The 18,958-nt window shown below is 40.3% G+C and overlaps 3 protein-coding genes across 11 annotated transcripts in view; all 3 read right to left on the bottom strand.

The window, feature by feature from the left end:
* Positions 1–1,732, bottom strand: part of fmnl2a (formin-like 2a) — a 50,119-nt gene extending 48,387 nt beyond the window's left edge. For 6 of the 8 annotated variants that reach the window (XM_082507165.1, XM_082507169.1, XM_082507166.1 and 3 more), the window contains exon 1: positions 1,044–1,731. In XM_082507165.1, coding sequence (XP_082363291.1) covers positions 1,044–1,157 — 114 coding nt within the window. In that variant the 5' untranslated portion in view covers positions 1,158–1,731. Of the gene's footprint in view, positions 1–1,043 lie in introns of all 8 variants that reach the window. The other 2 variants (XM_082507167.1, XM_082507168.1) reach the window with 1 other exon arrangement.
* A 3,821-nt stretch (positions 1,733–5,553) lies between these two features.
* On the bottom strand, positions 5,554–11,504 carry sumo3b (small ubiquitin like modifier 3b). The gene is made up of 4 exons (XM_082507531.1): positions 11,369–11,504; positions 10,672–10,800; positions 10,496–10,567; positions 5,554–6,734 (listed from the first exon to the last, which is right to left on the bottom strand). The coding sequence occupies exons 1-4, from the start codon at positions 11,387–11,389 to the stop codon at positions 6,672–6,674; spliced, it is 285 nt and encodes a 94-aa protein (XP_082363657.1). The 5' UTR covers positions 11,390–11,504; the 3' UTR covers positions 5,554–6,671.
* A 1,068-nt stretch (positions 11,505–12,572) lies between these two features.
* On the bottom strand, positions 12,573–18,020 carry pttg1ipb (PTTG1 interacting protein b). Of its 2 annotated transcripts, none has more exons than XM_082509443.1 (7): positions 17,830–18,019; positions 17,441–17,496; positions 17,227–17,335; positions 16,617–16,719; positions 16,227–16,292; positions 14,796–14,842; positions 12,573–13,108 (listed from the first exon to the last, which is right to left on the bottom strand). In XM_082509443.1, exons 1-7 carry the CDS (start codon positions 17,942–17,944, stop codon positions 13,065–13,067), a joined length of 540 nt encoding a protein of 179 aa, XP_082365569.1. In that variant the 5' UTR covers positions 17,945–18,019; the 3' UTR covers positions 12,573–13,064. The 2 variants fall into 2 exon arrangements, 1 of the variants encoding a protein (XP_082365569.1); XR_014272075.1 differs by having other exon boundaries at positions 13,090–13,108; positions 16,212–16,292; positions 17,830–18,020.
* Between the last annotated feature and the right edge of the window lie 938 nt (positions 18,021–18,958).

The following is an 18,958-nucleotide window of genomic DNA, read 5'->3' as shown; positions in this document are numbered from 1 at the left end:
GTCTCCGTGACGAGTGCACGACGATGCAGTGATAAGAACCGGCTTGCTCAAGTCAAATTCCTTCTCCTAAAGCAGTTAATGTGTATGAGGGCGCGAGGCCAGGCGACAATCACGTTTGACCCACATTTTGCCGGCTCTCAAATTTCACCTCACTGTTCCTCTGTGCAGGTTTTGATTCACTGACTGGGGCACAAAGCTGGAGAGCAGAAAGTCATGTGTTACTCTGTGATGGCTTAAATAAATAAAATTGTCCAAGAAGATGGTAAATAACACTTTAGTACACCAGTACACCAAGAAATGAGCAACACATCTGGCCAATCAAAACCTATTATATACAAACCTTTTGTGAATCCCTGCAACACAGTCAGTATCTTGATCAACTGTTTAGAACTGTTTTGCATGGAGGACTCTTTATGTTGGTGCCCAGGTAAGGTAACTGTTGACAGATCCACTGCCTGCCTATGATGTGACAGATGTTTCAAAGGACCTGACATGCCAGGCACTTAAAGCTTCAATGGGGAGCTTGTGTCTGGACTCATAAAGTTACCAGTGTAGGTGTCTCGTGCATATACTTGTGGAAGTGCTACAATATTAACATTTTATCTTTTTTTTTAAAATTTATTTATTTATAGGGCCAAAACGTAGTGTCTGATCTATTTCAGGACTATGTGGTAAAAAGTGTAAAAGCTGACTCAGATACTTGTTGAATCAAAAAGAAAGAAGGTATCAATAAATTCCCAGTCCTGCTACAACTTCATCGCTACTTTGATTACGGTTTAAAAAAAACACACAACAAAGTTTAGAAGTTTTGTCAAGGTCAAAAAACGTCATATCAGAGGAACAGATGCAGATCTTGTGCAAATAAACAAACACTTTTCTGTTTGGAATGACTTTTTTTTTTTTAAACTGAGCAACAAAGAGAGGATCGGGGCGTGCAGGACGAGAAACAGAGGGTCCAACCTACACACACAGCTGTCCCGTCCCGGGGCACCGGAGCATGGAGGGAACAAAGAGAAGACAGATGCAAACGACTTTTTTCTTACCAAAACGATTGCAAATCTCTCCTCCAGTTCACCTGCGTCTGGCATGGGGAGTTTCAGGGGCATGTTGTGTCCCCTGAGATCAGTGTGGTGGTCCATGCTCCCTGCGTTCCCCATGATTCCTCTTTTGACCAGAAACCCCAACTTTTTCCCCTCTTAGTCCACTTGAGAAAAAAACAAAACAAAAAAAACTCTGCACGGCGATAAAAAGGGGAAATATCCGCACGCTCTTCGCTTTGCTCAGTCGCCCTGGCAGGATCCTCGCAGGTTTATCCAGATCACTTCTTCTTCTTCTTCAACATAAAGCACATGTGAGGGAAGTAACATAATGCGACGGGTCCGAGCGCAAGCGGCGGCGGCGGCAGAGGAGTCCCTGATGAAACATTTTCACGGCAAAGGGAAGAAACCTGGAAACGTGACTCCTCTTACTCACTCGGACCTTTTCTATGCAGTTATCCGTATCTTGCACAATTTCGGCTCCACTCCCAGCCGGTAGTAATGACGACGAGCATGATTCACGATTACTGCAACCCTATCTGTTACTTAGTAGTGACTGAGTGAATGAGTGAGTGAGTGGGTCCGGCTTTCCTAATCCCTCCACTGCTGACCAGCTAGTTAAGGAGGAGGGGGTGTCCACACGCTCACACACACTTGGACACACTCGCAGCCTGCGCGCACACTCTCATCCCTCTTTTACAATGAGTCCTTTCAGGGGGGCGAGCCTCCCACTTCTTCTTGGGGCGTAGCTCCCAAAGCCGTAGCTAAGGAGATGCTCGATGTTGCATTGTGGTACTTTGAGTCCAGAGTCAGGGGCCAGTAATCAAGGGACGCCCTCGTGCAAAAGAAGAGCGAGTGCAGGGACTCTGTGAAGTGAATCCATCCTTCTTACGGTGTGTTTTTCACTTTTTGTGTAGATAAACTTAATTTGTTATATAATATCCTGCCAAACTCTGTCACAATGACTTCATTAGTCAAGCGTTTTCTACACATGTATGATTATCAGTTTTGAGCTTAACCAGTTATCATATTGAACAATGTTTTCCAAAAACAGCACATGAGTGTAATAAATCAGTAACTCCAGGCATCATAAGTAGTCACAATGAGATAAGGCTATTTTAATTTACACCTATTTCTAAATTTTGACCATGACTATTTGAGGGAAAAGATTTGCACACAATGACCTTTTCCCTCAGAACAGTCATTTATTAGACAATATTTATTGGCTGAAAATGTGCAAACCAATCACTGCGGTCAAAGCAACAAACACAGACAGGTGTTTTTAATTGTGTGTACTTTTCTATAGCAACAGCAAACTTATAACTTATAACTTTTAACAGGAAGCGATCTCCAGCAGAATCAGGCTCCGGGTGGGACAGCTATGTGGTGGAAAAGAGAGACCTCTAAAAAACGGGACAAATGACAGCTAAACAAAGATGCGAGGAAAGTTAATAATGGATGGATGGAGAAGTGCCCAGTGCATCAGGCAAAGTCCCTCAATGTGACTAAGGGGTGGTTCAGGATCATAACATCCAACCCAAACTATAAGCTTGATCAAAATGGTTTATCAGCTATTTCAAACATTTCCCCCCCAATGAACTTACATTTTAAAAAACTAACTCTTGAACCTCTTGAACATTGGATTCAGTGTAAAATGTGATGATCAACATTCAGTGACAGTAGTAGCAGTCTGCTCAGTTGTGACACCTTAACATTTGTGTAATAAACATATATACATATATTTCTGTATTATACTAAGTACATATTCAGTGGTGAAGGGCAGTCAACATCCACTGTAGAGTTCCTATCAGATCCAGTCTGTTTTTGTTTTTAAACATATTAGGATCTTCAACATGGCTTAAAATGAAATCTGATGCGGTCAGGGTGGAGACCACATTACGCACAACTGGGTGACATCAGCATGCAACCTTTTGGAGAAAATCCAGAGGTTCTCCAGATGCACAGTGCTTTCATTCAGCCTGCTTGACTGACCGAGTAGGGGAGGGTGTCATATATGAGGTTACTTGGCTGCAAACACCAAGGATGCAAAGCACAGCTGACTGACCTCATTCGCTCATTACGTGTTTAAAGTTGAGTATTGTTATTTTGCTCTGTAAGAACCCCTCCCCCCTGCACTGGCTTATTCAAAAGCCATTTATGCTCATTTTGATGTCTGAAGATACTAATTTACCAACAAATTTATTTCATACACCAATTCAACTGCTCAATAACACAAATAGCTTGTCATATGGCAGCTCAGTGCATTTAGACATGTTGACACGGTCAAGGTGATCTGCTGAAGTTTAAACTGAGCATCAGAATTAGTGCCAGGCGGCCTAGTGAGCGGCAGTTCTCTGGGTGAAAATGCCTTGTTGATGTTGAGGTCAGAGGAGAACGATTAGACTGCTTTAAGCTAATATTACAACCAAGGTACACAGAAGAGCATCTCCGTACACACAATACGTAGAACCAGTAGCAGAAGACCACACTGGGTGCTACTCTTGTAAGCTAAGAGGAAAATGATGCTGTATTTTGCATAGACTTACCAAAACTGGACAACAGAAGATTGGAAAAACATTGCCTGGTCTGAAAAGTCTTGATTTCTGCTGCAACTTTTAATGGTTGGATGGTAGAACCAGAATCTGGTGTAAACCTGTGAAAACATGGAGCCATCCTGCCTTGTATCAACGGTTCAAACTGGTGGTGTAATTTTGTTTGAGATATTTTCTTTGTATGCTTTTACAGACTTTTGGGGCTCCATGTTTTTTTTATGGCAATATAAATAACAACGATAATAATGTCAACATAATTTAACTTTGAATCTTGCATTTGTTCTCTGAAAATTGTTTCTTTTTCTCTACATAAATCTAAATGTGCAGCTCACTCTATAATCCACCTATTATCTCAGACAATAAACAGCCTTTACTTTACAATGATCAGCACATGACACGAGCTCAACAATGACTTAACATTAAAACAATGACAACAACACTGTGTGTCGATTAAGTGCAGCGTCAAACAAATGAGGTTGTGTGCTGAAATAACAAGCGTTCCTGACACAGCGGACGGTGACACAGCAGCAATAAAAACAAACAGTGAGGAAGACTGTTTCATTCTTACCCCTCAAAGTAAATAATGGTTTCATTTTTAGTAGATATAGAATGTGCAGAAAGGTGATTAACATAAGCTTAATTAAAATAAACAACAGATAATTTTTCTTTTACTCATTTAATCAACAGCACCTCAGTTTTCTACCTAACACAAATTGGTGAATATTCTTCCAAAGATTGTACATTAGATGCCAGCAGGATGTTGCATGTATGGGTGGAGGCGGCATCTTGCAGCTGCATTTCTGAAAAATCTTGGGGGGGTGGTATGATGGCCTCAGATATGTCCATGAGGAAATATAAAATGCAAAAGAGGTGCCAAAAATAAAAGCAGCACAATCACGCCAGTGTGTGAGGAATCTCACAGGGAGTTCACTTGGCTGCTCAGTTTAGTAACATCTGTGAAATCAAGCTCTCTTAAAAGGAGACTCATGAAGTTATAGCCTTCATAAGGCTCGAGTAGATTAACAAATGTCTTTGTATTTTAACTTATGGCGCTGGAGGGTGCAGTGATTGAATCAAGTACCAACAGATCGTAAGGATAATGGTGCCATCTAGTGTATATTGCTTCCTACTCTGGAGCAGATTAAGACAAAGCTAAATGTCCACAACCCTTTAAAGGAAGACTAAATAACCTGATCATTATGGTTAATGGTCAGGGGTACCAAACATATGGGCCAGGGGCCAGAAGTAGCCTGCCAAGGACTCAAATCTGGGCCACAGGACACCTTTCAAAAATAAAGAAAAAAAAGAAAAAGTGGCCACTTGAGGGCAGTTTTGGGACTTGACTATATTTAAGTTTAACAGCTTTTCCTACTGACATGCAGACAACACCAAAGTAAATAATTTCTATTCACCCCCCCCCAAATCTACAATAGAAAATTCTATTGTTATGGTGGGTCTGCATGAGAAAAACAAAACAAAACATTAAATGTAATAAGTTTTTTAAAAGTAGTATATATATTTTTTTTTAAATAGTAAAAGCTTATTACAGTAGAGTGGGTAATGAGCTACCAGAGGTTTCTGTAAATTTTCATATTTATTTCTTAGAATTTAAGCCCAAAGAATCATGCTGGCAGATTTCTTTGACCTGGCCTTGTGAAGTCTTTCCAAGCTCCTTAGACTACGATGACCTAACATATTTACTTCCCATCATAACCAGTGTCCAGGATACTTATTTTCACATGTAGTTTGACGAGGAAGAACCACAGATATATAAAAAAAATAAAATAAAATAAAAAACCCAACACATCATTGTATTTAGAAAATCAGGCACGTTTCTTTGCCCGCTATTTTAAATGAGTTCCCGTTTATGCCAAAGATGTAAATATTTTACACCCGCTCTGCACTGGCAACTAAAGACTTTACAGTACTCTGACACAAATGAAAGCCAACAGGGTTCAGGCAGCTGAGTATCAAACTATATTTATTGTATACAGTATAAGGACAAAAAAAAAAATTAAAGAAAAAGAACATTTGCCAACATCACCATGCAAATCTAAAATGTTTACATTTGAAACGCAGGTGAAAATGAACAAGAACAAAAAAGGTTCCATCAACACACAAGCATAAAACAACGTTAATGTTTGGATAGACTTTTTACAAACGTATTCAAATTGGCAACATGTCATGTATGTATGTATGTATACAATGAGTGAAATACTTATTCTTGGATGAGATAAAATGTCTCTGATAAAAGGTGAGGAGTTTTTCCCCTTTTAAAGTCCTGGACAGGCATAAAATCAACTTTACACATGAAAACAACCGTTTTTCTGCTGTGCAATACCACCAACCACTGAGTTACAATAACTTTTACATCTACATTTTTATATTAGTCAAACCCTTTTATAAAAAGAAACCTTTTCATTTAGCATTTTTGGTCCAAGAACCTTACTGTACTACCAGTCAGATAAATCCACTTTGAAGGTAACAGTATTGAGGTAAACCATCCATAATGACGCTTTCCAAGCACAAGTATTTCTCCTGTTGAAGAAACTGTGCATGGACAGATTTCTAAATGTTCTTTTAAAAACGCGACTAAAATCTACATGAGAGAAATAATGTCACAGATCTCCCATCTATGAACAGATCACTACTGACTATCCCAGCAGCATTCCTCATAAGTACATGAATATTTAAATAGTCAAGTCCATCCTGAATATGAATTCTTACCATTATCTGGAAAAAAATTAAACAAATATCAAGAAACAGAAAAGAAAGCATGTCATTTAGCTTACTCAGACAGCTGAACATCACAAAAACCCCACAATGGTCCCGTCATTACAAGCCATAATATGAGATGTACTCTGTCCTTATGAATTTCAAATCGGTTTTGGTGAATAAAACATTAAGTTACCTAATCTCAAAGTCTGTATTTGGCCCCAAATGATCATTATTATCCTTTTTATTTTTTGTTGTGTGAAGTCTTTCATTTAGGGAAGCACAGTCGATAAACCTAATAGAAAAAGAAAACTGAATTGAAAAGGAGAAACAAAACAAAACAAAAAAAATTGTTGACTCTTTCCACTTAACAGACTCCTCCCGTCTGTTGCTGAAATACATCAATAGTGTCTTCATCCTCCATCTCCAGCTGCAACAAAGACACGTGCACATTAGTCTCTCAGACCATGTCTTGACAGGAAGTTTTCAGTAATGCTAATAATATCATGTAGGCAGGTTTCCCTGCCTAAATTACCACTTTTAAATTACCATGTTAGGACTGTTTTGTTTGTCTGTCTTATCCCTGAGGTGTAATATATATTATTAGAGTTAAAATGAACACTGACAATTTGGTGCACAAAAAGAGCTTTCTGAAATAAACAAAATTTACACGTATTTTGTACCCTGTATGTGTAAAGCACAACTAATATTGGACAATGTTTCCCCGAAAGGTCACTGCAGACACTGGACTTTTACCATAATTCCACTTTTTTTTTTTTGATAGGTTTGAGGTCGTTGCACTTTGAAATGATTTCTACTGAACAATCCTGAGGTAGATACAACATCCAGTCTGTTCAATGTACCAGCTCCACTGGTAGCTAAACAGTTCCAGATCAACATGCTACAACCTGCATGTGGAACAGCTAGTAACAGTTCCTTTGTTTATGTCTGAAGGATGTCTCCTCCAGACATACTTCAGGTAATTCTGCTCAGAAACAGTTTTGTCTAATCTGATTAACATTCTCCTGGAGAACATTTGTGCATGTGGTCAGCAGAAAGCTTTTGTTTAGCTTTTCATGTCCTTTTTGGATGGCAGCCTCAGTCTACAGCAATACAAACTCATGAGTGTCTCCAATGGTCCAGCAGCTTCAAGTTCATGATGGGTCTATGCCTTGATGGGTTCACACCATCCAAACCAGCTTCCATTCAGCCAACCTCTTTGGTCTTTTCAGACTTTGGCTAACTTGTTGACCATTTGAACCGATGGTCTTGTAATGTGCAGCTGTTCAGGAATTTGTCACATACACAAATATAGGATTCCCTTTCTCAAATCTGCACTGAGCGTTTTGGACTTTTCTGCTTTTTGTCAGTCCAGTGGCAAAAAGCAAATGGTTTGTGAGAAAGTATGAGCTTTACTCAACCACAATTATTAACAGAAGGCTGGAAGTCTTTCAGGAAAGAAAATTTAGAACTGACAGCATCGCCAATTTAAAACAAAAATTTAAAAATGTGTTGAACGCTCGCTCTAGGTTAGGGAAGACAAGCTGCCTCAAGCAGAGTTAAAGTATCTTGGGATCTTATTCACAAGTGATGGGAAGGTGAAGCGTGAGTTGGACTGCTCGACTGGTGTGACGTCAGGAGTAATATGCGCTTGTGCTGGCCCATTAATAAAGAAATGGGCTAAGCTGAAAGGAGCTTTCAATTTACTAGTCCATCTACATGCCATCCCTAACCTGTGGTTATGAAATACGGGGTAGTGACTGAAAGAACAAGGTCACAAATACAAGTGGCAGAAATGAGTTTCCTCTGTAGGGTGGCTGGGCTCAGCTTTAGGCCTGATTTATGGCGTTTTCATGTTCACCACACACCCTCCGTCATGGGTGGTGTGTGCACAGTTTGACGTCACATTGCCTGATGCACACCCACAGTATTTGTAGCGCCTTGACTGGTCGTCCGCCTCTCGACTTTTGCAAACTGGCACGTTGTGCCGCAGCTAAGCTAAAGACATGTGTGTACAGTCATTTAGGATTTTACAGTCATTCTGATGATATTCCAGTACAGAAGCTCAGATATATCATTCAGGAGAATACTGCACCGGGTTCCTGCACTTAACGGCAGGAAAACTGACTGTGTGATGATGATCTAGACTTCTGGGGGAAATCTACGTCGTAACCGGAACCTTTAGATCCTACCAGTAACTTCCCAAGTAGCTTGATGTGAACCTCCTGACAAATGTAACTACATGTATGGTTGATGCACCACGAAGTAACTGAATGGCTTGGAAGTAGGGATGGGTACCGGTGTCCGGTGCCATCATTCTGACAAACGGTAGTAACCAGACCGAAAAGCAGCGCACATTTCGGTGCTTTTTTCCCTGAGCTGTGATACACTTCTAGCCAATCATTTTACGTTTCCGAGGATAGTAGGCGGGCCCAGGTACGTACGTTCTTTTAGAGCAGAGCTACAGATTAAAAATGTCCAAGGCGAAGCGGTCAAAAGTCTGGTTGTACTTCACAGCAAAATATGCAAACTCAGCAGCCTGCAACAAGTGCTTTAAGCTGATACTGTGATACTGTCAAAGGAGGTAACACCTCAAATCCGATGAAACACCTGGCGACGCATAGCGTTTTTTTTAAAGCCCAGAAATGCACCGTATTTGATAGCTTGCTGCGAGACCTCACACCGAGCACATCTACTGCGGGTGGGTTGCCTGTTATGCAACATCCCCCAAAAACACGAAGAGTAGAGTCCTGGCCCCTAGCCCTGCCAGTGTAGCAGAAATGATGACGGATGATGATGCAGCAGCAGCCGTTCTTCTCTGCGCGAGTAGCTTAATGTTGTTCGTGTGTAATTTACGTTGAGTAGGCTAACCATGTTATTAAATTAATGCATGTAAGGTGAACTAGCAAACATCATCATAGCTACATGCGGCTGTCTTCTTGTTTGATGGCAGATACTCCCTTCACCCTGGCCAAAAAGGCTAAAATGACCAAAGAAAAAAAGTGGAAAACAGTTAAACATGAGAGGTTTTGGACAAAGTTTGTGTTTTTTCCATTGTTTAAGCACTGCTTCCAGCCAAGAGTGATACCATATATGCCCCATAGCTGCAGAAAAGGCTAACATTGTTATCTTTTTACAAAAACCAGCTGAACATGAGAGGTTTTTGGACCAATTTTGTGTTCTCCATTCTTTAAGCACCGGTTTGAGCACCGGCACCGTTTCAAAAGTACCGATTTGGCACCGGTATCGGATAAAACCTAAACGATACCCATCCCTACTTGGAAGGTTACAGCATAGGGTTAATAGGGATTTTCAGTTACGTTATAAGTAACGATGTAGATTTCCCACAGAAGTCTAAATCATGCTTTAAAGATAAGGCAAGGAACACCGAAATCTGAAAGGATCTCTGGAGTAGAACCACTCCTCCTACAAAAGGAGCCAGTCGAGGTGGTTAAGTCCTCTCTTTGCAAGGCATGCCCAACTGGGAAGAGAACCCAGAGTAGCGCCAGAAACATCTTCCTTTTCTTTCTTTTAAATGTCAAAAAAGTTGCTTAAAACTAAAAATTATATTTTTATTTATCAGGCAAATAAACTAAATCCACATTTTAGTGGATTTATTATTTTTTCCTAATTTTTTAGCATTCTAAATATTACTGATTAAAAAGGTTTTACATCTTTATCTTTACTTATTTGGCCAAGTTTGAGCAACAAACAAAGAATTTGACTTTGGTTTACTTTACATTCAAAATATTTGTTAAGCCCTGTACTATTTCAGTGTTGCAACTATAAAGTAGCTAAACACAGAGCAGAAAAAAAAGTGGTCTTATGCTTCACACTATATAAACATAAAACTGATATCCAACGCTGAATATCTTTTCATTACGCATAAAAATACAAGAGGACAAGTAGATCTTATCCTCCGATTTGGCTGTTACATGCCATTTTGCATCACTTTAATGACGACATTACAAATATCCAACCAAATGCATTAACTTTATGATTTATAGCTGTAAGTCTTCACTTTGAGGTTGTGATTGGGCATTTTCTGGAGAAGCTGAGATGTACAACTTGGCCTGAAGGCTGTACTTGTTGTGCTGGCATAAAAGACTTTCTAGTTAAAGAAAACAAGGGCAATGCTATTTTGCATCTTCAAACCTCCATAATGAACTGGGCCTTTAGTATTTTACCAACCTGTGCAGGTGTGTCCGTTTCATTAATTGGTTGTCCATCAAACCTAAACCTTATCTGCCGAATCGACAATCCCTGGAAAAGACAGAAAGGAATTTTCTCTTAGATTCTGCATCTAGTTAATCATTTACAAGGTAATACGCAATAATATGAGCAAAAAAGCTCAAAGGGCCCCATACCTGTCTTTCGCAGTATGCCTTCATTAGCTTGCTTAATGGAGTGTGCCTTTTAATTTTGAACTGTACAACCGAGCCATCCTGACCAGCTACCTTGAGGTTAATGTGGTCGTTCTCCGTCTTCACTCCTTCCTGCAACAAAAGCAAAAAGGTCACCAACAGAAGCGTCCGGGAGTAAGCCCCGATTAGTTCAAAGTAGCAGCCAACCTAAGTTAGCCAACTACGTTTACAAGAAAGCGTGATAACGGAGGGAGGTAGGTTTCAAACCCAAAACCCGCACGCATACACACTTCCTTTCGCCTTCTCCCAGCGTTAGCATAGCAGGCTAGTCCGTGTTCAAACTGGCGCAGAAAGCCACAATGGCGCAAACAGTAAAGGGGAAAAAAAACAAGCCATTCATTTCGCTAGCACTCTCTGTTACCGACATTAGCAAACATAGTTTAACTGAAAGGTATGCCGATAGGCAGGAGGCTGGATATGGAAGATACAGAACAGGATAGGCACAAACTGAGCTTAAAGCCAAAATATCCGCAAATTGAGCAACCTTTGTTTCCCCCGTCTACCCGCTCAAACTAGGAAACTGCAGCCTTTAAGCAGCACTAGCTTAGCAGAACATGCTAACGGCTGCTTGCAGCGGGCATAATGAGCACCTAAAGATGAACATGACCCAGATGTGTCTCTGTAGGAGCGCGGCACCGACCTTTGGCTTTTCTTCAGACATTCTGCTATTTCCTCCGGTATTTAAGAGTAACGTGGACTCCGGCCGATAATGGTGAAGCGGTTTATCAGCTCCTCCGGCTCTTTCGTTTGGCGAGGGAGCGCGCAGTGATATTTAAAATGTAATTCGACCAAAAACGTCACGTGATCCATTTTTCGTCGGGGCCGCGGATGCGTGAGCGTCCGCTAATTTGCGCACTCCCGTGACATAGGGGAAACAAAAGGGCCCTGATCAAAGAAAACGCGGGAGCTCAGGACAGAAGCTTTCAAATGGCAGCTAATTTACCATGGAAGCTGGCCACACTCATCTCATTACCATAGTAATTACATAGACTCGTTATTATTTATCCCTTGAATCCAAAAGTTGTATTTTTAATTTTATTAATCTTTAGAGATCTGCCATATACACTTAGGTCTTTAAGTTTTTGGATAGTCACACCTTTTCTTGTTATTATATCATGGATGAGCAGTGATTTTGCAAAGTGTTGCATAAACTGTTTTGTCAGCTTTGAGATTCAAGATTACAAATAAACATATCAGAGAGTTATCAAAAACTCTGAAAAGGACTAAAGTGCATGATTACAGAATTCTTTCCATGGATAAGAAAACCACCTCCACAACATCCAGCTAAGTCAAGAATGCTCCTGAGGAGGGACGTGTATTATTGTCAATCAAGACACGCCTTCATGAACGTAAAGAAAGAGGATTTAGTTTAAGGTGCAAGCCACTGGTTACAGTCAAGAACAAGAAATCCAGAGTAGACTTTGCCAGAAAGATTCTAAAACAGCCTACACAGTTCTGGAAAAAAATTATTTGGGCAGATGAAACCAAGATTAATTTGTACAGAAATTTGGGACTGTATAGAAAAATGTCTGTAATCAAAATCCACAGAGGTGGTGTATAAGAGCCAAAATTACAAAAATGAGTGATGAATCACCCCAAAACGTATTATCCGTTTTGTTATTGTCATGGTGGGGCTGGACCAGAAGACCAAACAAGTGAGCAGAATATTATTCTCAGGAACTGAAACATTCTTAGATTGCTTAATTTCCACTGTCAGTTGAGATATTTTGGAAAATTAACTTATTAAAAATATTTAGAAATTTGATTTGTTCATAGGCCAAAACATAAAAGAGCATGTGTGAGAGAGACAGAGGGAAAAAAATAAAACAACTAAAAAAAATGTATGATTTTTATTTATTTATTTATTTTTTATTGGCAGATGATTCAGATGCAGTTCAAAAACATGCATTTTCTTTTGTTCAATAAAAAACGAAAATAATTCTGGAATGCAATAAAAATGGAGAAAAGGACAAATATGTTACATGAACTATTTAAAGAAAAAGAAGTGTTGAGCTGCAGACATGGATGAGTCAAATCGAGAATATTGTAACTGTAGTATGAAAGTGAAACTGCTTGTTACAGAAGAAGCACCACAGCACTCGTCAGCTTTGGACTTTTACAAACTAAACTGGGGATGCTTGCTTTTTCAAATTAAATTGAAATTAATGCATAAGAAATATTAATCAAGCAAAACAGTGCAGCATCAGGCTAAGAGTATTCTGAAAACACTGTCGCGCTGAAATCAATCAGACAGTCACAGTTTATCATGAGCTCCTTGTAGGTTGTATCTTCGTGTTACTGGCTTCAATAGGATCAACTTAACGAACGGCTGCTTCTCAATGATCATCCATACGGGCGTATGGGTTATCCTTCGACATACCTGAGAAGAATAATTGAAAAGAAGGATGTGTAATCAATAAAACTGAGTCCAAAATATAAATTATTCAGGGAAGTTTGGTTTACATTTCATTAATGTGATTTAAAATCTAAGTCTTTTGACACTGAATTGTAGTTTATCAAATATGTGCAGTACAGTATTTCTCCAGTAGATGGCACTCAATGATAGCTTTTTTCCGCCCTCTTTGTGTAAATGGGTTTTTTAATTTTCACATTTTGTTTTCTTCTGCTCAGATTCCATTATCTTTAACTGTTCCTTAATCTATCTCATCATAGTGTTGTGGTTTATTTTTTTTTTCTATTTTGCTGCTGTTTGATCACTGCGCATACAAACTGAGCACTTTCAAAACAAACCTCTCTGATAATCAAAATTTACATTTCATAACCCGTTTAAGTCAAAGGAGCTTGCAAAGAAAAGCGTCTGGACTTCTTTAAGTTGCTTGAAGACGTTTCACCTCTCATCCGAGAAGCTTCTTCAGTTCTAAGGTCAAATGGTGGAGAGTCCCAGATATAAACCTAGTGGGAGAGACCCCCACAGAGGGACAAAAGGACCCCCTGATGATCCTCTAATCGCCTGAGCCAAGGTGTGAAACTGGGTGTGGGTCCCAATCAGCCAGAGTTTCGGGTGTGTTCATTGTGAAACCTGGCCCCACCTTATCATGCGAATTCCTGAGGTCAGATGGCCCAGGATGTGAGTGGGCGTTAAGGCGTCTGGGAAGGGATCTCAGGATCTCATCTTCTTATCCTCCCTCGCTGGTGACCAGACACCAGCGAGGGAGGATAAGAAGGACAGACGCAACAACATTGTCATCCCCTATGTAGCCGGTGTATCAGAGAAACTCAGGAGAGTTTTCTCCAAGCATGACATCCCAGTGTATTTCAGACCCAGCAACACGCTCAGACAGAAACTGGTTCACCCGAAAGACAAAACGCCAAAACACAAACTTAACAATGTGGTGTATGCTGTACAGTGCAGCGAGGAATGCTCAGACCTCTACATTGGAGAGACCAAACAGCCACTTCACAAGCGCATGGCACAACACAGAAGAGCCACCTCCACAGGACAAGACTCAGCAGTCCATCTGCATCTTAAGGATAAAGGACACTCTTTCGAGGATGCCAATGTTCACATTTTGGACAGAGAGGACAGATGGTTTGAAAGAGGAGTGAAAGAAGCCATCTATGTCCACTGTGAGCGACCATCTTTGAACAGAGGCGGGGGTTTACGACACCAACTCTCTGCCATCTATAATCCAGTTTTGAGTTCCCGCCCCAGACGCCTTAACGCCCACTCACATCCTGGGCCATCTGACCTCAGGAATTCGCATGATAAGGTGGGGCCAGGTTTCACAATGAACTCACCCGAAACTCTGGCTGATTGGGACCCACGCCCAGTTTCACACCTTGGCTCAGGCGATTAGAGGATCATCAGGGGGTCCTTTTGTCCCTCTGTGGGGGGTCACTCCCACTAGGTTTATATCTGGGACTCTCCACCATTTGACCTTAGAACTGAAGAAGCTTCTCGGATGAGAGGTGAAACGTCTTCAAGCAACTTAAAGAAGTCCAGACGCTTTTCTTTGCAAGCTCCTTTGACTACGATGACCTGGATGACTGAGAACCTTCACAGACATAACCCGTTTAAGCCACACAGAAAAAGGAATTAGTCTCACCGTATTTGTGCCTGATTTCATCGTGCCTCATCTGCATTTCTGACCTCCTGAGAGGGAAACAAAGACAAATTGTTAGGCAACAGAGGACGCTGACACTGTCACATGACACTTATTTACTTATTTTAGTTTATGAAGTAGAAAGCAAAATTTTCACAGAAAAAAACCCTTTCCTGCCTGTCAATCTTTTTTGCTCTTTTTTGGCACCGTCCAATTAGTCTAATTCAATTATAACAGTTGTGATGAAACACAAAGCCAAACAGTAGCGCTGGATTCCCAGAATATTTACTTTTCCAGCATGGTGTCCAGGAGCAAAATGAACCAGCACCCCGGGAATGAGATCAGCCTGCTGTTTATCTAATGAAGTTAAATTCATTTTCAATCTCAACAATAAACACGTGACATTATGTTTCTTATTTTTTGATGTAACATCAATGATTTTATGCCGCATAATAACGTAACACATTTAGTTCCTTATGGATGAGTTCGATTTTTACACACGATTACCTTAAAAGTTTCACATGCCAGTGTTTAAGTCACTGGTTAGGTTTGTGGTAACATATACTACAGCCTAAAGTAACATTAATTCTATGTTTAATGGCTAAAACTTGATAGTTGAGATTGATTGTACAAATAACCTGTGAATGTTCATGTCCATCAAAAGGATAAATGTTAAATTCGGTTTAAGACTTAGATGACTAATTAATAATCTGGGAGACTTTGTGAACAATCTTCATGTTTCATAACTGTATAGTTATGAAAAATGTAGAGTCTCTGCTTCTGTGCGAAGCAGACATGGAGAGCTACAAAAGCTTTCGTGGACTAGTGCCTCTAGTGGCCATAAAAAATGAGCAACATCAACCTGCAGCAACAGATAGAGCGATGGACCGTGGAAGAAGAGAGCCTGAGAAGGTAGAGATGTCCTGGGCATGCCCAACATCACAAGACAGTTGCTGGCCTGGAGCCCATGAAGAAAAAAGAAACAGGGGAAGGCTGTGAAGCACCTGGCATGGGTTTTTGATGGCGTTTGCTCCAAAAGAGCAAAGAGCCTAACTAGATTTATTTCATTATCATTATCAGGGTGTGGCGTCAGAGGAGGCTGACCCACACAGCTGATCTCTATTACTTAATCATGCCTCCCCTATATGAGCAGGATGCCAGGAGTTGATGAGAGAGCTGTGTGCTGCACTGGAGTGAGGCAGGTGGAAAGCTGCACAAGCAGGAAAATTCAATAACATTGTAAATAAAACCTTTGCGTGCCTTGGGTCCTTTATACTACAGTATATGGATCAACTTACTCAAGACCTTACACAGAACTTAATATTTTGCCCATCTGAGTCAGGCACAGTAGTAAGGTTTCAGTTAATCAGACACTCTGAAATTGTGTTATATGCGTGAAGATTTGGTTAAAACACATACTCCACAGACATTCACCTCGCTTTCTGGCGGTCCTTCCTCAGCCGAGTTTGTCGCTCCATCTGCATGTCTTCTCTCTTTCTCCTATTAAAAAGACATTTTTGTTTACATCAATTCACCACCTTTATGTATCTGCACATAGACATTTATATTATATATCAAATATGAGCATTTGCTTTTAGCTTTATACATTTACAGAGCAACAAAATTGAAGGCAGTTATAAAATCAGAAAGACCAAAGTTACTGCAGCCACAAATTCTGGCAGCCTTCTGGAGATAGCCGTATCAGCCTAGCCTCACAGAATAACAACCCATTGTGTTCCCATCCTCCTCGTCCTCCTCCTCCTGCTTCTGCTTACATTTTGATCCAGATTTAACAGTGAGCACTTCATGTGACTTAATGCTTACCCAATTTTTTCACACTTGCAGCAGCAGAAGCAGCAAACAAGAATAGCGATGATGATAATACCAGCCAGCACTGACACGGTGATGATCAATATCTGGAAGTTGACTGTAAATCAAACGTGGACACAAGGACAGTGTAAAAAAAACGCCAGCTTGCATGAGCAAATCTTATCATTAAGTAAACATAGCAATGAACTACTAAGTGGAAAAGATGCTAATGTATTTTACTCAAAGATGATTATGATTTATGAAGAAGACCTGCACCACAAAACAGGGGAAAAACGCACACTTATAAGTTTTTCTTTCTTGGCTGACATGGTACATTACAAATTATTTTTCTTACTGGTTAATCTTGCAGTTTGGGCTTTTTTTCACTTATTTGTTCAAAGTCTAAAATGTCATAAATGTATTTTACAGACAACTTACAGCTGCAGTAAGATCTTCAAACTGAACTCAAAGTCCAAACTCATATATTCATTTTACCGTCCAGCAAGAAAATGAGAAAGTCATCACAACTGAGAAGCTTTCCTGGACAATGTAAAAAAATATATTTCCCCCATGCAAACATCACGCATTAAATAATAATAGTAACAAGTGTGTGTGCCAGTCTTACGCCAGCATAGCCCCCAACGTGCATCATTCAGTGGACAAACGCTGTTGGAGGGCAGGATGCTCTTCACCGGGTATTCGATGCATTTTTTGGTTGTTATGCACCACAGGCACTGCAACAAACACAGTCATAAACAGTTACATTTTATCTTATAACTTCCCCTTTTTATGGCAAACATTTACAGGATATGTTTTTGGCTGAACTGCAGGAAACTTACTGTCACATTCTGCAAGCATTCATCACAAGTGGTGTTGGATTTCAAGGCACAGGGAGCTGAAACAGAGAAAAGCTATGACACACACCTACAAGAAGTAAACTAATATAACCCTGAGAGAATTTAACTTTCTGTGACATATTAAGGATCACTGCAACAAAAGAAGTAACGTTAGCCTAACTGAGGCAGGCAAAAGAAACTTTTTCTTTTGTGTTTGTGTGTGTGTGTGAATACTACAAGAATATGTATAAAGCCACTGAGGATTATCTTTACATTTGCTTCTACGATCACGATAAGTCCACTGTGTAGATGTCATGTGACTGCCTCCTGACCCGTCTCTGGCACTCCAAAACAAAGCGCTGCACTAACACATACAAGAAGAACAAACTTACTGTCCGCTGGAGCAGGAGTCGGTGTTTGCGCTGTAACTGTAATAATACCGCAGGAAATTAGGACAAAAACAAAGGCGGACGGGCTGTACATGGTGACACGAGCGCTGGACTGCATGGAAAAAACAGAAAGGCTCGAGAGGAGTGAAGCTGAACCCCTGGTTTACTAGCGGTGACGTCACGAACTCCTGACGCTGGTGTCATCAAGCAGCTGCAGGGTGACACATCTCATTGAAAAACATGTTTTATTATTGGGAGGGAGAGCGGAGAGTAAGGACGCACTGTGCTCATTAGCTCTCTGAGACTCAGCACATACCAGAAAAAAACCCACTTATATTATTTATACTCCGTATCTGACAGACATGGAAAATCTTTACCACCTCGCACCACAATGCTTGCATTCATTCTAGATTCAAGCTTCTTATCGTATAATATTGACGTTTTAGTGAGCTTTATTGGGGTTTTGTTGTGTTTTCTATCTTCTTTAGATTAATTTTGTGCCTTTCCAAGCTATTCTGCTATTGTAACACCGTGATTTCGCTGTCATTGGGATAAATAAAGTATTTCCTGTCTTCCCTTATCTTTTAAAACTTTGCAGATTTGAGTTTATAAAACAAAAATACAAGCAGAAAATAATTTATGGTGTATAATTACGGACTTTAATACGACTTTACTGACCCCAGCACTACCAACCAGCAGCAGTCCCATCTATCTATCAGGTTCTACTAAGGATTAGCTGATCACCAGCAAGTGTGAGCACCTCTATAAAAGCATTACTTTTGGCAGTTTGCTGCTCTCAGGTGTGTATTAACACAGTGGAAGCAGGAAAGAAATCAGTATTGATCTTAGAGTAGCAATCTGGGGAAGGTTATTAGACCATTTCCAAGCAATTTAAAGTTCATCATTCTACAAAATGTTATTCTCAAGTGGAAAATGTTCAAGACGATTGCCAATCTTCCGGTGCCACTAAAGTCACTCCAAGATCAGACTGTGTAATCCTCAAAGAAACTGCAAAAATCCTAAGAGTTACATCTCCGACTTGACAGGCCTCGGTTAGCATGTTAAATTTTAAAGTTCATGGCAATACAATTGGAAAAAGACCGAACAAGTATGGCTTGTCTGGAAGGATGCC

This window comes from Aulonocara stuartgranti (genome assembly GCF_965226115.1).
Source record: "Aulonocara stuartgranti genome assembly, chromosome: 16".
NCBI lineage: Eukaryota > Metazoa > Chordata > Actinopteri > Cichliformes > Cichlidae > Aulonocara > Aulonocara stuartgranti.
This window is presented reverse-complemented; position numbering and strand designations above follow the sequence as displayed.